Here is a 13381-nt window from a genome sequence, read left to right as displayed (position 1 = left end):
TCCTCCTCCTCCTCCTCCTCCCTCCTCGCGTAGCCTACTACCTCCTCCTCCTCGCGTAGCCTCTACCTCCTCTCCTCCTCCTCCTCCGCGTACCTACTACCTCCTCTCCTCCCCTCCTCTCGCGTAGCCTAGTACCTCCTCCTCCTCGCGTAGCCTACTACTCCTCCTCCTCCTCGCGTAGCCTACTACCTCCTCCTCCTCCTCCTCCTCCTCGCGTAGCCTACTACCTCCTCCTCGCGTAGCCTACTACCTCCTCCTCGCGTAGCCTACTACCTCCTCCTCCTCCTCCTCACGTAGCCTACTACCTCCTCCTCCTCCTCCTCCCTCACGTAGCCTACTACCTCCTCCTCCTCCTCCTCCTCCTCCTCCTCGCGTAGCCTACTACTACCTCCTCCTCCTCCTCGCGTAGCCTACTACCTCCTCCCCTCCTCCTCCTCCTCGCGTAGCCTACTACCTCCTCCTCCTCCTCCTCCTCCCCTCGCGTAGCCTACTACCTCCTCCCCTCCTCCTCCTCCTCCCTCGCGTAGCCTACTACCTCCTCCTCCTCGCGTAGCCTACTACCTCCTCCTCCTCCTCGCGTAGCCTACTACCTCCTCCTCCTCCTCGCGTAGCCTACTACCTCCTCCTCCTCCTCGCGTAGCCTACTACCTCCTCCTCCTCCTCCTCGCGTAGCCTACTACCTCCTCCTCCTCCTCCTCCTCGCGTAGCCTACTACCTCCTCTCCTCCTCGCGTAGCCTACTACCTCCCCTCGTGTAGCCTACTACCTCCTCTCCCGCGTAGCCTACTACCTCCTCCTCCTCCTCGCGTAGCCTACTACCTCCTCGCAGCCTACACCTCCTCCTCCTCGAGTAGCCTACTACCTCCTCCTCCTCTCGCGTAGCCTACTACCTCCTCCTCCTCCTCGCGTAGCCTACTACCTCCTCCTCCTCCTCCTCCTCACGTATCCTACTACCTCCTCCTCCTTGCGTAGCCTACTACCTCCTCCTCCTCCTCCTCCTTGCGTAGCCTACTACCTCCTCCTCCTCCTCACGTAGCCTACTACCCTCTCCTCCTCCTCCTCACGTAGCCTACTACCTCCTCCTCCTCCTCCTCCTCCTCCACCTCCACCTCGCGTAGCCTACTACCTCCCTCCTCGCGTAGCCTACTACCTCACCTCTCCTCCTCGCGTAGCCCTACTACCCTCCTCCCTCGCGTAGCCTACTACCTCCTCCTCACGTAGGCTACTACCACCTCCTCCTCCTCCACCACCTCCTCCTCGGTCAGCCTACTACCCTCCTCCTCCTCCTCGCGTACGCTACTACTACTCCTCCTCCTCCTCCTCGCGTAGCCCCTACTACTACCTCCTCCTTCTTCTCCTCCTCCTCCTCACCTCCCCCTCGCGTAGCCTACTACCTCCTCCTCCTCGCGTATCTACTACCTCCTCCTCCTCCTCCTCGCGTAGCCTACTACTCCTCCTCCTCCTCTCCTCCTCACGTAGCCTACTCCCACCTCTTCCTCCTCCTCCTCGTGTAGCCCTACTCCCACCTCCTCCTTCTCCTCCTCCTCCTCGCGTAGCCTACTACCTCCTCGCGTAGCCTACTACCTCCTCCTCCTCGCGTAGCCTACTACCCTCCTCCTCCTCCTCCTCCTCGCGTAGCCTACTACCTCCTCCTCCTCCTCCTCGCGTAGCCTACTACCTCCTCCTCCTCCTCGCGTAGCCTACTACCTCCTCCTCCTCCTCCTCGCGTAGCCTACTCCCTCCTCCTCCTCCTCGCGTAGCCTACTACCGCCTCCTCCTTGCGTAGCCTACTACCTCCTCCTCCTCCTCGCGTAGCCTACTACCTCCTCCTCTCCTCCTCCGCGTAGCCTACCCTACTCCCTCCTCCTCCTCCTCGCGTAGCCTACTACCGCCTCCTCCTTGCGTAGCCTACCACCTCCTCCTCCACCACCACCTCCTCCTCCTCCTCCTCCTCCTCCTCCTCGCGTAGCCTACTACCTCCTCCTCCTCCTCCTCGCGTAGCTACTACCTCCTCCTCCTCCTCCTCCTCCTCCTCCTCCTCGCGTAGCCTACTACCTCCTCCTCCTCCTCCTCGCGTAGCCTACTACCTCCTCCTCCTCGCGTAGCCTACTACCCCTCCTCCTCCCCTCCTCGCGTAGCCTACGTTCCTCCTCCTCCTCGCGTAGCCTACTACCTCCTCCTCCTCGCGTAGCCGCCGCCGCCGCCGCCGCCTACTACTACTACTACTACTACTACTACTACTACTACTACTACTACTACTACTACTTCCTCCTCCTCCTCCTCCTCCTCCTCCTCCTCCTCCTGTAGCCTACCACCTCCTCCTCCTCGCGTAGCCTACTACCTCCTCCTCCTCCTCCTCGCGTAGCCTACTACCACTCCTCTCCCCTCCTCCTCGCGTAGCCTACTGCCTACTGCCTCCTCCTCCTCCTCCTCGCGTAGCCTACTACCTCCTCCTCCTCCTCCTCCTCCTCCTCGCGTAGCCTACTGCCTCCTCCTCCTCGCGTAGCCTACTACTACCACCACCACCTCCTCCTCCTCCTCCTCCTCCTCACGTAGCCTACTACCTCCTCCTCCTCCCTCCTCACGTAGCCTACTACCTCCTCCTCCTCCTCCTCCTCCTCCTCACGTAGCCTACTACCTCCTCTCCGCGTAGCCTACTTCTTCTTCCTCCTCCTCCTCCTCCCCTCCTCCTCCTCGCGTAGCCTACTACCTCCTCCTCCTCCTCCTCCTCCTCCTCCTCGCGTAGCCTACTACCCTCCTCCTCCTCCTCCTTGCGTAGCCGCCGCCTCCTCCTCCTCGCGTAGCCTACTTCCTCCTCCTCCTCCGCGTAGCCTACTTCCTCCTCCTCCTCGCGTAGCCGCCGCCGCCGCCTACTACTACTACTACTACTACTACTACTACTACTACTACTACTACTACTACTACTACTACTACCTCCTCCTCCTCCTCCTGTAGCCTACTACCTCCTCCTCCTCCTCCTCCTCCTCCTCGCGTAGCCTACTACCTCCTCCTCCTCGCGTAGCCTACCACCTCCTCCTCCTCCTCCTCCTCCTCCTCCTCCTCCTCGCGTAGCCTACTGCCTCCTCCTCCTCCTCCTCACGTAGCCTACTACCACCACCACCACCACCACACCTCCTCCTCCTCCTCCTCCTCCTCCTCACGTAGCCTACTACCTCCTCCTCCTCCTCCTCACGTAGCCTACTACCTCCTCCTCCTCCTCCTCCTCCTCGCGTAGCCTACTACCACCCTCCTCCTCCTCCTCGCGTAGCCTACTGCCTCCTCCTCCTCCTCCTCCTCGCGTAGCCTACTACCACCACCACCACCACCACCTCCTCCTCCTCCTCCTCCTCCTCCTCCTCCTCCTCACGTAGCCTACTACCTCCTCCTCCTCCCTCCTCACGTAGCCTACTACCTCCTCCTCCTCCTCCAGCCTACTACCTCCTCCTCACGTAGCCTACTACCTCCTCCTCACGTAGCCTACTACCTCCTCCTCACGTAGCCTACTACCTCCTCCTCACGTAGCCTACTACCTCCTCCTCACGTAGCCTACTACCTCCTCCTCACGTAGCCTACTACCTCCTCCTCACGTAGCCTACTACCTCCTCCTCACGTAGCCTACTACCTCCTCCTCACGTAGCCTACTACCTCCTCCTCCTCGCGTAGCCTACTACCAGCAACTTCAGAAGAGCAGAATCTGCTGAAAGCCAGCAGGACAGGTTGAGTCAGGTTAAGTTTTTTTTTCTTTCTTCCTTCTACCAGATGCAGAAGGGAGATATCAGTGGATGCAGTGGATTGAGAAGCAACCCATGCAAAAAAATATATATCTCTAGCATAAAAAGACAGCTTTTGATGGGGATGTTTTTATTATGTTAGACTTCTGCAGGGAAATGGAAATTGTAGGCTGAGGGGTGTTTCAATTCTTTTTAAAATTCTAAATGTTAATGATCCCTAATTCAGGTCACACCCCTACATTGAACAGTCACCTTCTTTGGACATGTAGAGCTCTTTGAACTTGGCCCGTTTCTGGTTGAACTCAGACTCCAGTTGTTGTTTGAGCTTGAAGAACTCTGCTCTCTCCTGCTCCAGGGCTGCCATTCGCTGCTGGAGCACCACTAAGGAAGAGGACAAAACAAGAACACTAAAGAAACTTCCAGAAATAAAAAAGGTATTTCTCTTTACAACCAGCAGCCTGAAAGAGGGGATGTTATTTATTTTAAGGGGGAATCTGGTCAAAAAAAGTATTGCCCAGGCAGGACTGTGTGGGAGGGTAATTTGGTCTTCACTTCAACAATAAGCACGGTTGGTGTTTTTTATAGCATGCAATAAATGGAGGTCTAACTGGTGGACAATGAGCAAATCAATCTCACTAATTGTAGCCAATCAAAAAGGATGACACCTGTGCAGTACAAAATACAAAGCAGCATTCTAGGGGCAAGATCTATTAATGATTGTATTGGCATACTGACAGTGTCAGCAAAAGGTTTGACCATTAAGACATGCAAATAAACAAAGATCTATGACAAGAGCCTACCAAAGAACAAACTCGAGGTTTTCCAAGTTGTTCAGAGATTCAAGTTTATACATATAAAACAACATGGGGTGCCTGAAAAGTAACTTCCCCGGTGTCCAACATAATGGTTATATAGCCTACTTCTTAGAGTCAATTTCCAGCGCAGAAAGTACACTAGTTGCAAGTTCCAATCTTTGATGATTTGGGGCTTTAGGCCTACTTGAGGTATAGGCCCATCTGTCCACTAGCTTTAGGCTACATACTGTACAGTTTTTCCCCATTCTTAATAATGCATAGCCTAACTCACTACTCAAAAAGACAACAGACCAATCTCAGTCGTTATGGAGAGCATAAACGTAGGTTTCCTAATAAATCAGTATGATTGGAAAGCATGCCTGAATGTTAAATAAAATTGCATTTGAACTTAAATCTACCTAATGTCTGCGGTTGGTCCTTCAGTGGGTTGGAATTTTAGACAAAATATCCACAGTAAAGTATTATTTATCCGACTTTTTAGAGCGTCGGTACTACGGTTGAAATCACCGGGCACATGCGCAAATTAATGTAAACACCGGCATTGTCACGACACATTTCATTATCTCCTTTACCAGATTTGGTGTAGCTAGTTAGAGAAAAATAATCCTTTCAATTCAATCATAGGCTCAATGTATAAAGACATGTTGGCTTACAATGTATCTGTGGAGTGTGTGGCTAACGTTACTAGCTTGCTAGTAAACTAAACTAGTCTGGAGCAAAACGTCATACATTGGCCCGTCCCCAAACCGTTACCTGTATAACTTTAGGGCTAGACGCTACATTTTGCAAACCAGGGCAGGGGATGGAGAACTAAATGACTGAATATTCATGCGTCAATAAAAACTGTTTTCAAAAACGTTTGCTACATGTACAAATATAACCACCACTATCCAACTTCCACTCCGTCGAATAACTCGCATACACTGTCAAGCGCTGCAAAACAACAATGACAGCTAGCTAGCTAACGTAGTTAGCATCAACACAGTTCGACTATCTAGTTAAGCGTCGTCTGTGGCTAAAATAGATCCAGACAGGTGGGTCAGCAATCATATGCCATTCTTATCGCGCAAAATGTAACGATACATGTATTTTCTGAAAAAGTATGCACATCTAGTTTGGTCCCCGTGAAGCTCGCTATGTATTATATACATCCATTGTGAAATAATGGCCAAGTATAGGTAAGGTTGGTGACACGTCGGGTGATGGTGCTAGCTAAACCGAAGATTCACAGGCCGCTTATAGTATCTGGATTAGCTCGAAACGTCATCATATACTTCCAAAAGAAGAACAAACTTTACCGTCGTGCTGGGGCTGCCGGGCGGATTCCGTGGCCTGTTCGGCCATGGTTTCCAGGGAGGTGGAAATGCTATAACCAGCTTGGTGTAGGAGAAAACTAGATAGAAGTGTCCAAGAAAACAGTCTGCCTGCTACATGGAAGGCAACATAATTGGAGAAACAGCTCTTTTTCTTCTTCGGCGGTTGGCATACAACGTTATGGTGCATTACTGCCACCTAGTGCACTGCAGTGTGTGCCAGCGACAGGGTGAAACTAAATCCTACCAGCCAGCCCTGTTTCTCTTTAAAAAATATTTGCGACTGTATCGATGGAAGTTCTACTCAATATACTATTTTCAACATACTCAATATAAAATTGACTGTATCTCCTTCTCCCTTATACTAGATCTCAGCCTCTCTTTACCTCTCATACTGCCCACACGGTATCAATACATGCCCCACTGTCTCTGTTTCCTTGCAATAATCACATTCCCGTTGGATGCTTTCCTATCACATTTAAAGTCTTATCCATTTTACATTTACATTATAGTATTTAGCAGACACTCTTATCCAGAGCGACTTACAGTTAGTGCTTTCATCTTAAGATAGCTAGGTGGGACAACCACATGTCACAGGCGTAGAAAGTACATTTTCTTCCTCAGTAACATAGCTATCAGTAGAGTCAGAGCTAGAATGGGGGGGGGGGTCAAGTGCAAGTCCGGGTAATTTTAGGATTATTTAAGATATTGTTTGAAGAGGTAGGATACATTTTTATTCTTTATTTTCGAGGGGATGAGGACGATTATTTAAGATACTGTTTGAAGAGGTATGTTTTCGGAAGATGGGCAGGGATTCTGCTGTCTTAGCTTCAGGCGGAAGCTGGTTCCACCATTGGGGAGCCAGTACAGTAAAAAGTTGGGACTGGGCTGAGCGGGAGCTGCCTTCCCCGTATGGGTGGGAGGGCCAAGAGACCTGAGGTGGCAGAACAGAGTGCTCAGGTTTGGGTGTAGGGTTTGAGCATAGCCTGAAGGTAGGGAGGGACAGTTCCTCTTGCTGTTCCATAGGTAAGCACCATGGTCTTGTAGTGGATGCGAGCTTCGACTGGAAGCTTTGCAACGACCATGACAACCAGGTGATCTCGAACTATGAGAGAAAACATAGTTAAATGAAGAAAGAGCAGCTGGAGTAGCAGTGTTCTCTGGGGTGATCCATGTCTCCGTCAGGGCCAAAACGTCAAGGTACTGAAAGGCAGCTAAGGCTGAGATGAACTTGATGTTCTTGACAGCAAATAGGCAGTTTCAAATGCTGCCAGAGACCCGGAATTCCACATGGGTTGTGCTCGCAGGGTACACTAAATTAAAAGAATTGCAGCCAAGGGGTGGGGAGTGTTTGTAAAGCCTACAGAGAAGAGGTGCGAACAGGTATAGAAAACACACACATAGTTGACAAAGCTACAAGAGAGCTAAATGAGAATCTGTAAATAAGTAGGTAAATTATTCAAGTGACCGGCTGTGTCCCCGCCTCCCCTCTTCTGTCCTTTCCTGCTGAACTCCCCTCCCAGACTTCCTCTGTACTTGAAATAAATGACTGCCCTTAGTATCTATATTCCACTGCTCCCGCCATCTTTGCACCATCACTGTCCATATCAGGCCTTTTGCCTCTGCCTTGCTCATTGAAGCTACAACACAAACATCCCCACTACTAAGTACTTGTATAGCCAGTACAAGAAGCAGCTCTTCTTTACATTTGTATTGGTGGATCGCAACCAACTGAAAGGTGGAACCATCCTCCTCTAATGTCTTCACTGCCTCAGCATATGACAATCTTCTGCTCTACTCTGACTCTGGTCACTTAAACCTGCGTCTCTCGCACCGGACACTTCCGATCTCCAGCAACATGGGCACCCCTACAATTGACATACACAACTTTATCCACCGAAACTACACAATCCTATGTCCCATGCCTTCCAGCACACTTCCCACATCTTGGAATCTCCTTCCTATATACTGCTGCAACATGACCATGGAACAATGCAGTGGATACGGCACAAAAGCTCTAACAGGATAACTAATATATCCTTACATGACTTTGTTGGGTAGAGACTGACTCAACACTCAAAGGGACTGACAGTGACTCCTCTGTTTCACCACGCTCCCCACTGGGTCTGCCATGCACCAAATGGCAGGCATCACAAACACACGGAATCTTCAACTTCAACTGTGCCCTGTTCCTAAGAGCAAAACCAGAAATTGATATTGATCTACCTACTGTACTGGATTGTGAGGCTCCTGTGTTTCCGCCAATTACGTATATAAACCCTGGATTGCTGATGCTATGTATTGGCCATTGAGAGGCTTCGAAGCCACCGGTCGGCCATATTGGCACTCCCGAGTATGAGCAGTCCTCCATAGGAATGAATGGAATTCTACAATATTTCAATTAAATGTTTCAAGGACACAATTAAATTAATTGTAGTATTTTGTTCTTGTAGTGGGGACAGTAACATTAGAACCTAAATAAATAAATAACTTTAAGGAAATAAATATATTTTCATGTTTTACTCGCATAATATAATTTAAAGTATGCATTAAGGTGTCTGTGATATAATACATGTGTCAAAGGCAAATGTAGACATTAATAAATGCATTTCTAAATATTTTTAGTACAAGATTACCAAAATGGCTGTGCAGTGGGTTAAATACAGCAGCCCCTGTCAGTCATTCAGAGTTAATACACATCATTGGTTTCCACCTACTGTTCTGGAGTGTGAATTCCTCACACTTCATGACACAAAAGAGAAGGGCAAAAGGATGGGGAAAAGGGAAGAAAAATTGCCCTACCAACTAACCCTACACCCATTAAAACCTCACCACTATTCCACTACTTGGCCCTATCTGATCCAACATCAGGCCAGCAGCCAGAACACTATCGTTTAACACACCTTGTAACTCCTCTGCAGTAAAATCTCGTACACCCAAGTACTTCCCTGCCACCACAACATTTATTTTCTGTGATTTACGTTCTATTTCTGTGGTACAGTAAATAACCGTGGCTATGAACGCTAAGAAGCCAACCTTAAAGAAACACAGTATTCCTATCACTCTATATTGGCCACGGCCTACTCACAGGGAGCTTCTTAAGGATCCCTCGCCCTGGACCCATCTTCCTTTATTACTCTCTTGATTGCCTCAGCAAAGGACACCTTCTGTTCTACTCTGATCCTGGCAACCTCGACCTGCCTTTCTTTCATCAGACACTTCTGATCTCCAGCACCATGGGTTCCCTTGCAGTTAACACACACAGCTTTTTCCCTCAACACTACACATTCCTTTGTCTCATGCCCTCGTGTACACTTCACATATAAAAATCTCCCTCCAACACACTGCTGCAACATGACCATAAGTTTGCCACTTAAAACGCTGTAATGGGTTTGGTACAAAGGTTCTCACAGGATAACTGGATAACTGACACAGTAATGGCGCCGAAAGAGTTGGCCGCGGTTTTACGATCCTGTAACCAATTGTGCTATTGTGTATGTTCTTTCGCATTATTTGTAACTTATTTTGTACATAATGTTTCTGCCACCATGGCTTATGACCGAAAAGAGCTTCTTGATATCAGGGCAGTGATTACTCCCCCGTACTGGAGGAATTATTTTCTTCAACGAGTCGGACGGGAAGGATTTACTCCAGACACCATGAACAACGGTCCGGGTGCCCTGTAAGGATCCATCGCCGAGAGGGTAATCTACCTTCACCATCAGTACTATGAGCCAACGTACAATAAATCAATAATAAAATAGACGAACTACAAGCACGTATATCATACCAACGGGACATTAAAAACTGTAATATCTTATGTTTCACCGAGTCCAGGCTGAACAATGACAATATTAACATACAGCTGGCGGGTTGTAAGCTTTTTCGGCAGGATAGAACAGCGGCCTCTGGTAAGACAAGGGGCGGTGGCCTATATATATTTGTAAACAACAGCTGGTGCACGAAATCTAAGGAAGTCTCGAGGTTTTACTCTACCTCCGGTGAGCATCTCATGATACGCTGAAGACCACACTGTTTACCAAGAGAGTTATCATCTATATTTTTCAGAGCTGTACATATACCACTGCAGACCAATGCTGGCACTAAGACCGCACTCAATGAGCTGTATACTGTATACGGCATTAAGCAAACAGGAAAACGCTCATCCAGGGGCAGCGCTCCTAGTGACCGGGGACGTTAATGCAGGGAAACTCAAATCAGTTATACCACATTTCTATCAGCATGTTAAATGTGCAACCAGAGGGGAAAAAACTCTAGACCACCTTTACTCCACACACAGAGACGCGTACAAAGCTCTCCCTTGCCCTCCATTTGGCAAATCTGACCAGAATTCTATCCTCCTGATTCCTGCTTACAAGCAAAAGCTAAAGCAGGAAGCACCAAGGACTCGGTCAATAAGAAAGTTGACAGATGAAGCAGCTACAGATGAAGCTACAGCTACTGTTTGCTAGTACAAACTGGAATATGTTCCGGGATTCTTCCAATGGCATTCAGGAGTACACCACATTAGTCACTGGCTTCATCAATAAGAGCATCGATGATGTCGTCCCCACAGTGACCGTACGTACATACTCCAACCAGAAGCCATGGATTACAGGCAACATCCGCACTGAGCTAAAGGGTAGAGCTGTCGCTTTCAAGGAGCTATACTCTTACCCGAAGCTTATAAGAAATTACGCTATGCCCTCTGACGAACCATCAAACAGGCAAAGCGTCAACACAGGACTAAGATTGAATCGTACTACACCGGCTCCGACAAACATTGGATATGGCAGGGCTTGCAAACTAATACAGACTACAAAGGGAAGCACAGCCACGAGCTGCCCAGTGACACAAGCCTACCAGAGGAGCGAAATTACTTCTATGCTCGATTCGAGGCAAGTAACACTGAAACATGCATGAGAGCACCAGCTGTTCCGGACGACTGTGTGATCACGCTCTCCGTAAGACCTTTAAACAGGTCAACATTTACAAGGCCACAGGGTCAGACAGATTACCAGGACGTGTGCTCCGAGCATGTGCTGATAAACTGGCAAGTGTCTTCAGTGACATTTTCAACCTGTCCCTGAGTCTGTAATACCAACATGTTTCAAGCAGACCACCATAGTCCCTGTGCCCAAGAACACTATGGTAACCTGCCTAAATGACTGCCGACCCGTAGCACTCACGTCTGTAGCCATGAAGTGCTTTGAAAGGCTGGTCATGGCTCACATCAACACCATTATACCAGAAACCTAGACCCACTGCAGTTTGAATACCACCCCAACAGGTCCACAGATGATGCAATCTCTATTGCACTCAACACTGCCCTTTCCCACCTGGACAAAAGGAAAACGTTAGAATGCTATTAATTGACTACAGCTCAGTGTTCAACACCATAGTGTCCACAAAGCTCATCACTAACCTAAGGACCCTGGGACTAAACACCTCCCTCTGCAAGTGGATCCTGAAAATCCTGACAGGCCACCCCCAGGTGGTAAGAGTAGGTAACAACACATCCGCCACTCTGATCCTCAACATGGGGGCCCCTCAGGGGTGCATGCTCAGTCCCCTCCTGTACTCCCTGTTCACTCATGACTGCATGGCCAGGCATGAATCAAACACCATCATCAAGTTTACCGATGACAGAACAGTGGTAGGCCTGATCACCAATGAGAAAGCCTATAGGGAGGAGGTCAGAGACCTGGTTGTGGGGTGCCAGGACAACAACCTCCCCCTCAACTTGATCAAGACAAAGGAGATGATTGTGGGCTACAGGAAAAGGAGGACAGAGCACACCCCCATTCTCATCGACGAGGCTGTATTGGAACAGGTTGAGAGCTTCAAGTTCCTTGGTGTCCACATCACTAACAAACTATCATGGTCCAAACACACTAAGACAGTCGTGAAGAGGGCACAACAACGCCTATTCTCCCCCAGGAGACAGAAAAGATTTGGCATGGGTCCTCAGGTCCTCAAAATGTTCTACAATTGCACCATCGAGAGCATCCTGACTGGTTGCATCACTGCCTGGTATGGCAACTGCTTGGATTCCGACATCACTGGGGCCCAGCTTCCTGCTGTCCAGGACCTCTATATCAGGCGGTGTCAGAGGAAGGCCCAAAAAATTGGCGAAGACTCCAGCCACCCTAGTCAAAAACTGTTCTCTCTGCTACTGCAAAAGGCTTCTAAACAGCTTCTATCCCCAAGCCATAAGACTCCTGAACAGTTAATCAAAGGGCTACCCAGACCCCTCTTTTACGCTGCTGCTACTCTGTTTATAGTCCCTTTAACTCTACCTACAAGTACATATTACCTCAATTATCTCAACTAACCGGTGCCCCCGCACATTGCCAAGCTTGTTTCAAAACAGCAGGACAGACCGTCTTCCCTGTTTCACCACACGCTCCACCGGGCCTGAATCACATCAAACAGTTCGTCCTCCTCAACACTTAACGCCACTCCAGTGATCACACCCTGCTCTGGAAAACAAAGCAAGTCCCGAAGTATGTGGTGCAGAGTGCCGGTTCCCTCTGGATGGAAGCCTCAAAAAAATAATCATGAGTCCACTTCAAGTTACTCTCACGATTCAACAGTGCCCAACCTCTTTTCCATCCAACCTGACTCCACATATGGATCAGCCATATGGCTAGGATCTTTTCTGTCCAAAAAGTCTACGCCCACTGGGTCAGAATCATCTTTGTCATAATCTGGACAAGGTCCTAACTCGTGGTCGTCAGCGCACCTGCCACCGCAGGTAATTCATCCTCACTCTCATTAGGTTCAATTTCTGACCTACAGGAGTAGATTTTTTATTTTTGCCAATTTTCCTCACCACACCAGTTCCCCCTACACTCAGCTCCTTTCTTTTTTCCTCACTGTCAATTTCCACATCTCCACGCTCTTTCCGCTCCTTCATCCTCTGTAATAGCAAACTGTTCAAATGGTTCTTGTATATTGAATTTGCCGCCATGTCATGTTGACTCACAAAGCTCTACCAGCCTCCAGACAACATTTCACAATGTGGAGAAACAGCTCACTACGCATGTGTGAACACTAATGGAACATAACGGAGGAGTTGCATGATGATGGTAACGATGATGATAGTAGCTTAACTGGGATCTACACTGAGTGTACGTATATCAGCCTAGAGATCATATTCTAGATGTCATGATTTCATTTAGTATGTGGTGCTTTCACCCAAAATAATAACACATTGAGAGTCAACCTACACTACATTACCAAAAGTATGTGGACACCTGCTCGTCGAACATCTCACACAGGGGGCATTGTCATGCTGAAATAGGAAAGGGCCTTCCCCAAACTGTTGCCACAAAGTTGGATGCACAGAATCGTCTAGAATGTCATTCTATGATGTAGCATTAAGATTTCCCTTCACTGGAACTAATGGGCCTAGTCCGAATCATGAAAAACAGCCCCAGACCATTAATCTTCCTCCTCCAAACTTTACAGTTGTCGCAATGCATTCGGGCAGGTAGCGTTCTCCTGGTATTAGCCAAACC

At 49.0% G+C, this 13381-nt stretch overlaps 1 protein-coding gene across 6 annotated transcripts in view; it reads right to left on the bottom strand.

The window, feature by feature from the left end:
* The window catches only part of LOC109892812 (rab GTPase-binding effector protein 1), a 39432-nt gene extending 33411 nt beyond the window's left edge, over positions 1-6021 (bottom strand). For 3 of the 6 annotated variants that reach the window (XM_020485601.2, XM_020485602.2, XM_020485604.2), the window contains exons 1-2: positions 5844-6020; positions 3983-4111 (exon numbers count right to left, since the gene is read on the bottom strand). In XM_020485601.2, coding sequence (XP_020341190.1) covers positions 3983-4111; positions 5844-5889 — 175 coding nt within the window. In that variant the 5' untranslated portion in view covers positions 5890-6020. Of the gene's footprint in view, positions 1-3982; positions 4112-5843 lie in introns of all 6 variants that reach the window. The other 3 variants (XM_020485603.2, XM_031826706.1, XM_020485605.2) reach the window with 2 other exon arrangements.
* Positions 6022-13381: the final 7360 nt, after the last annotated feature.

Source organism: Oncorhynchus kisutch, linkage group LG6 (genome assembly GCF_002021735.2).
Source record: "Oncorhynchus kisutch isolate 150728-3 linkage group LG6, Okis_V2, whole genome shotgun sequence".
Lineage (NCBI taxonomy): Eukaryota > Metazoa > Chordata > Actinopteri > Salmoniformes > Salmonidae > Oncorhynchus > Oncorhynchus kisutch.
Note: the sequence above shows the minus strand (reverse complement) of the source record. Positions and strands in the feature narration are given on the sequence as shown.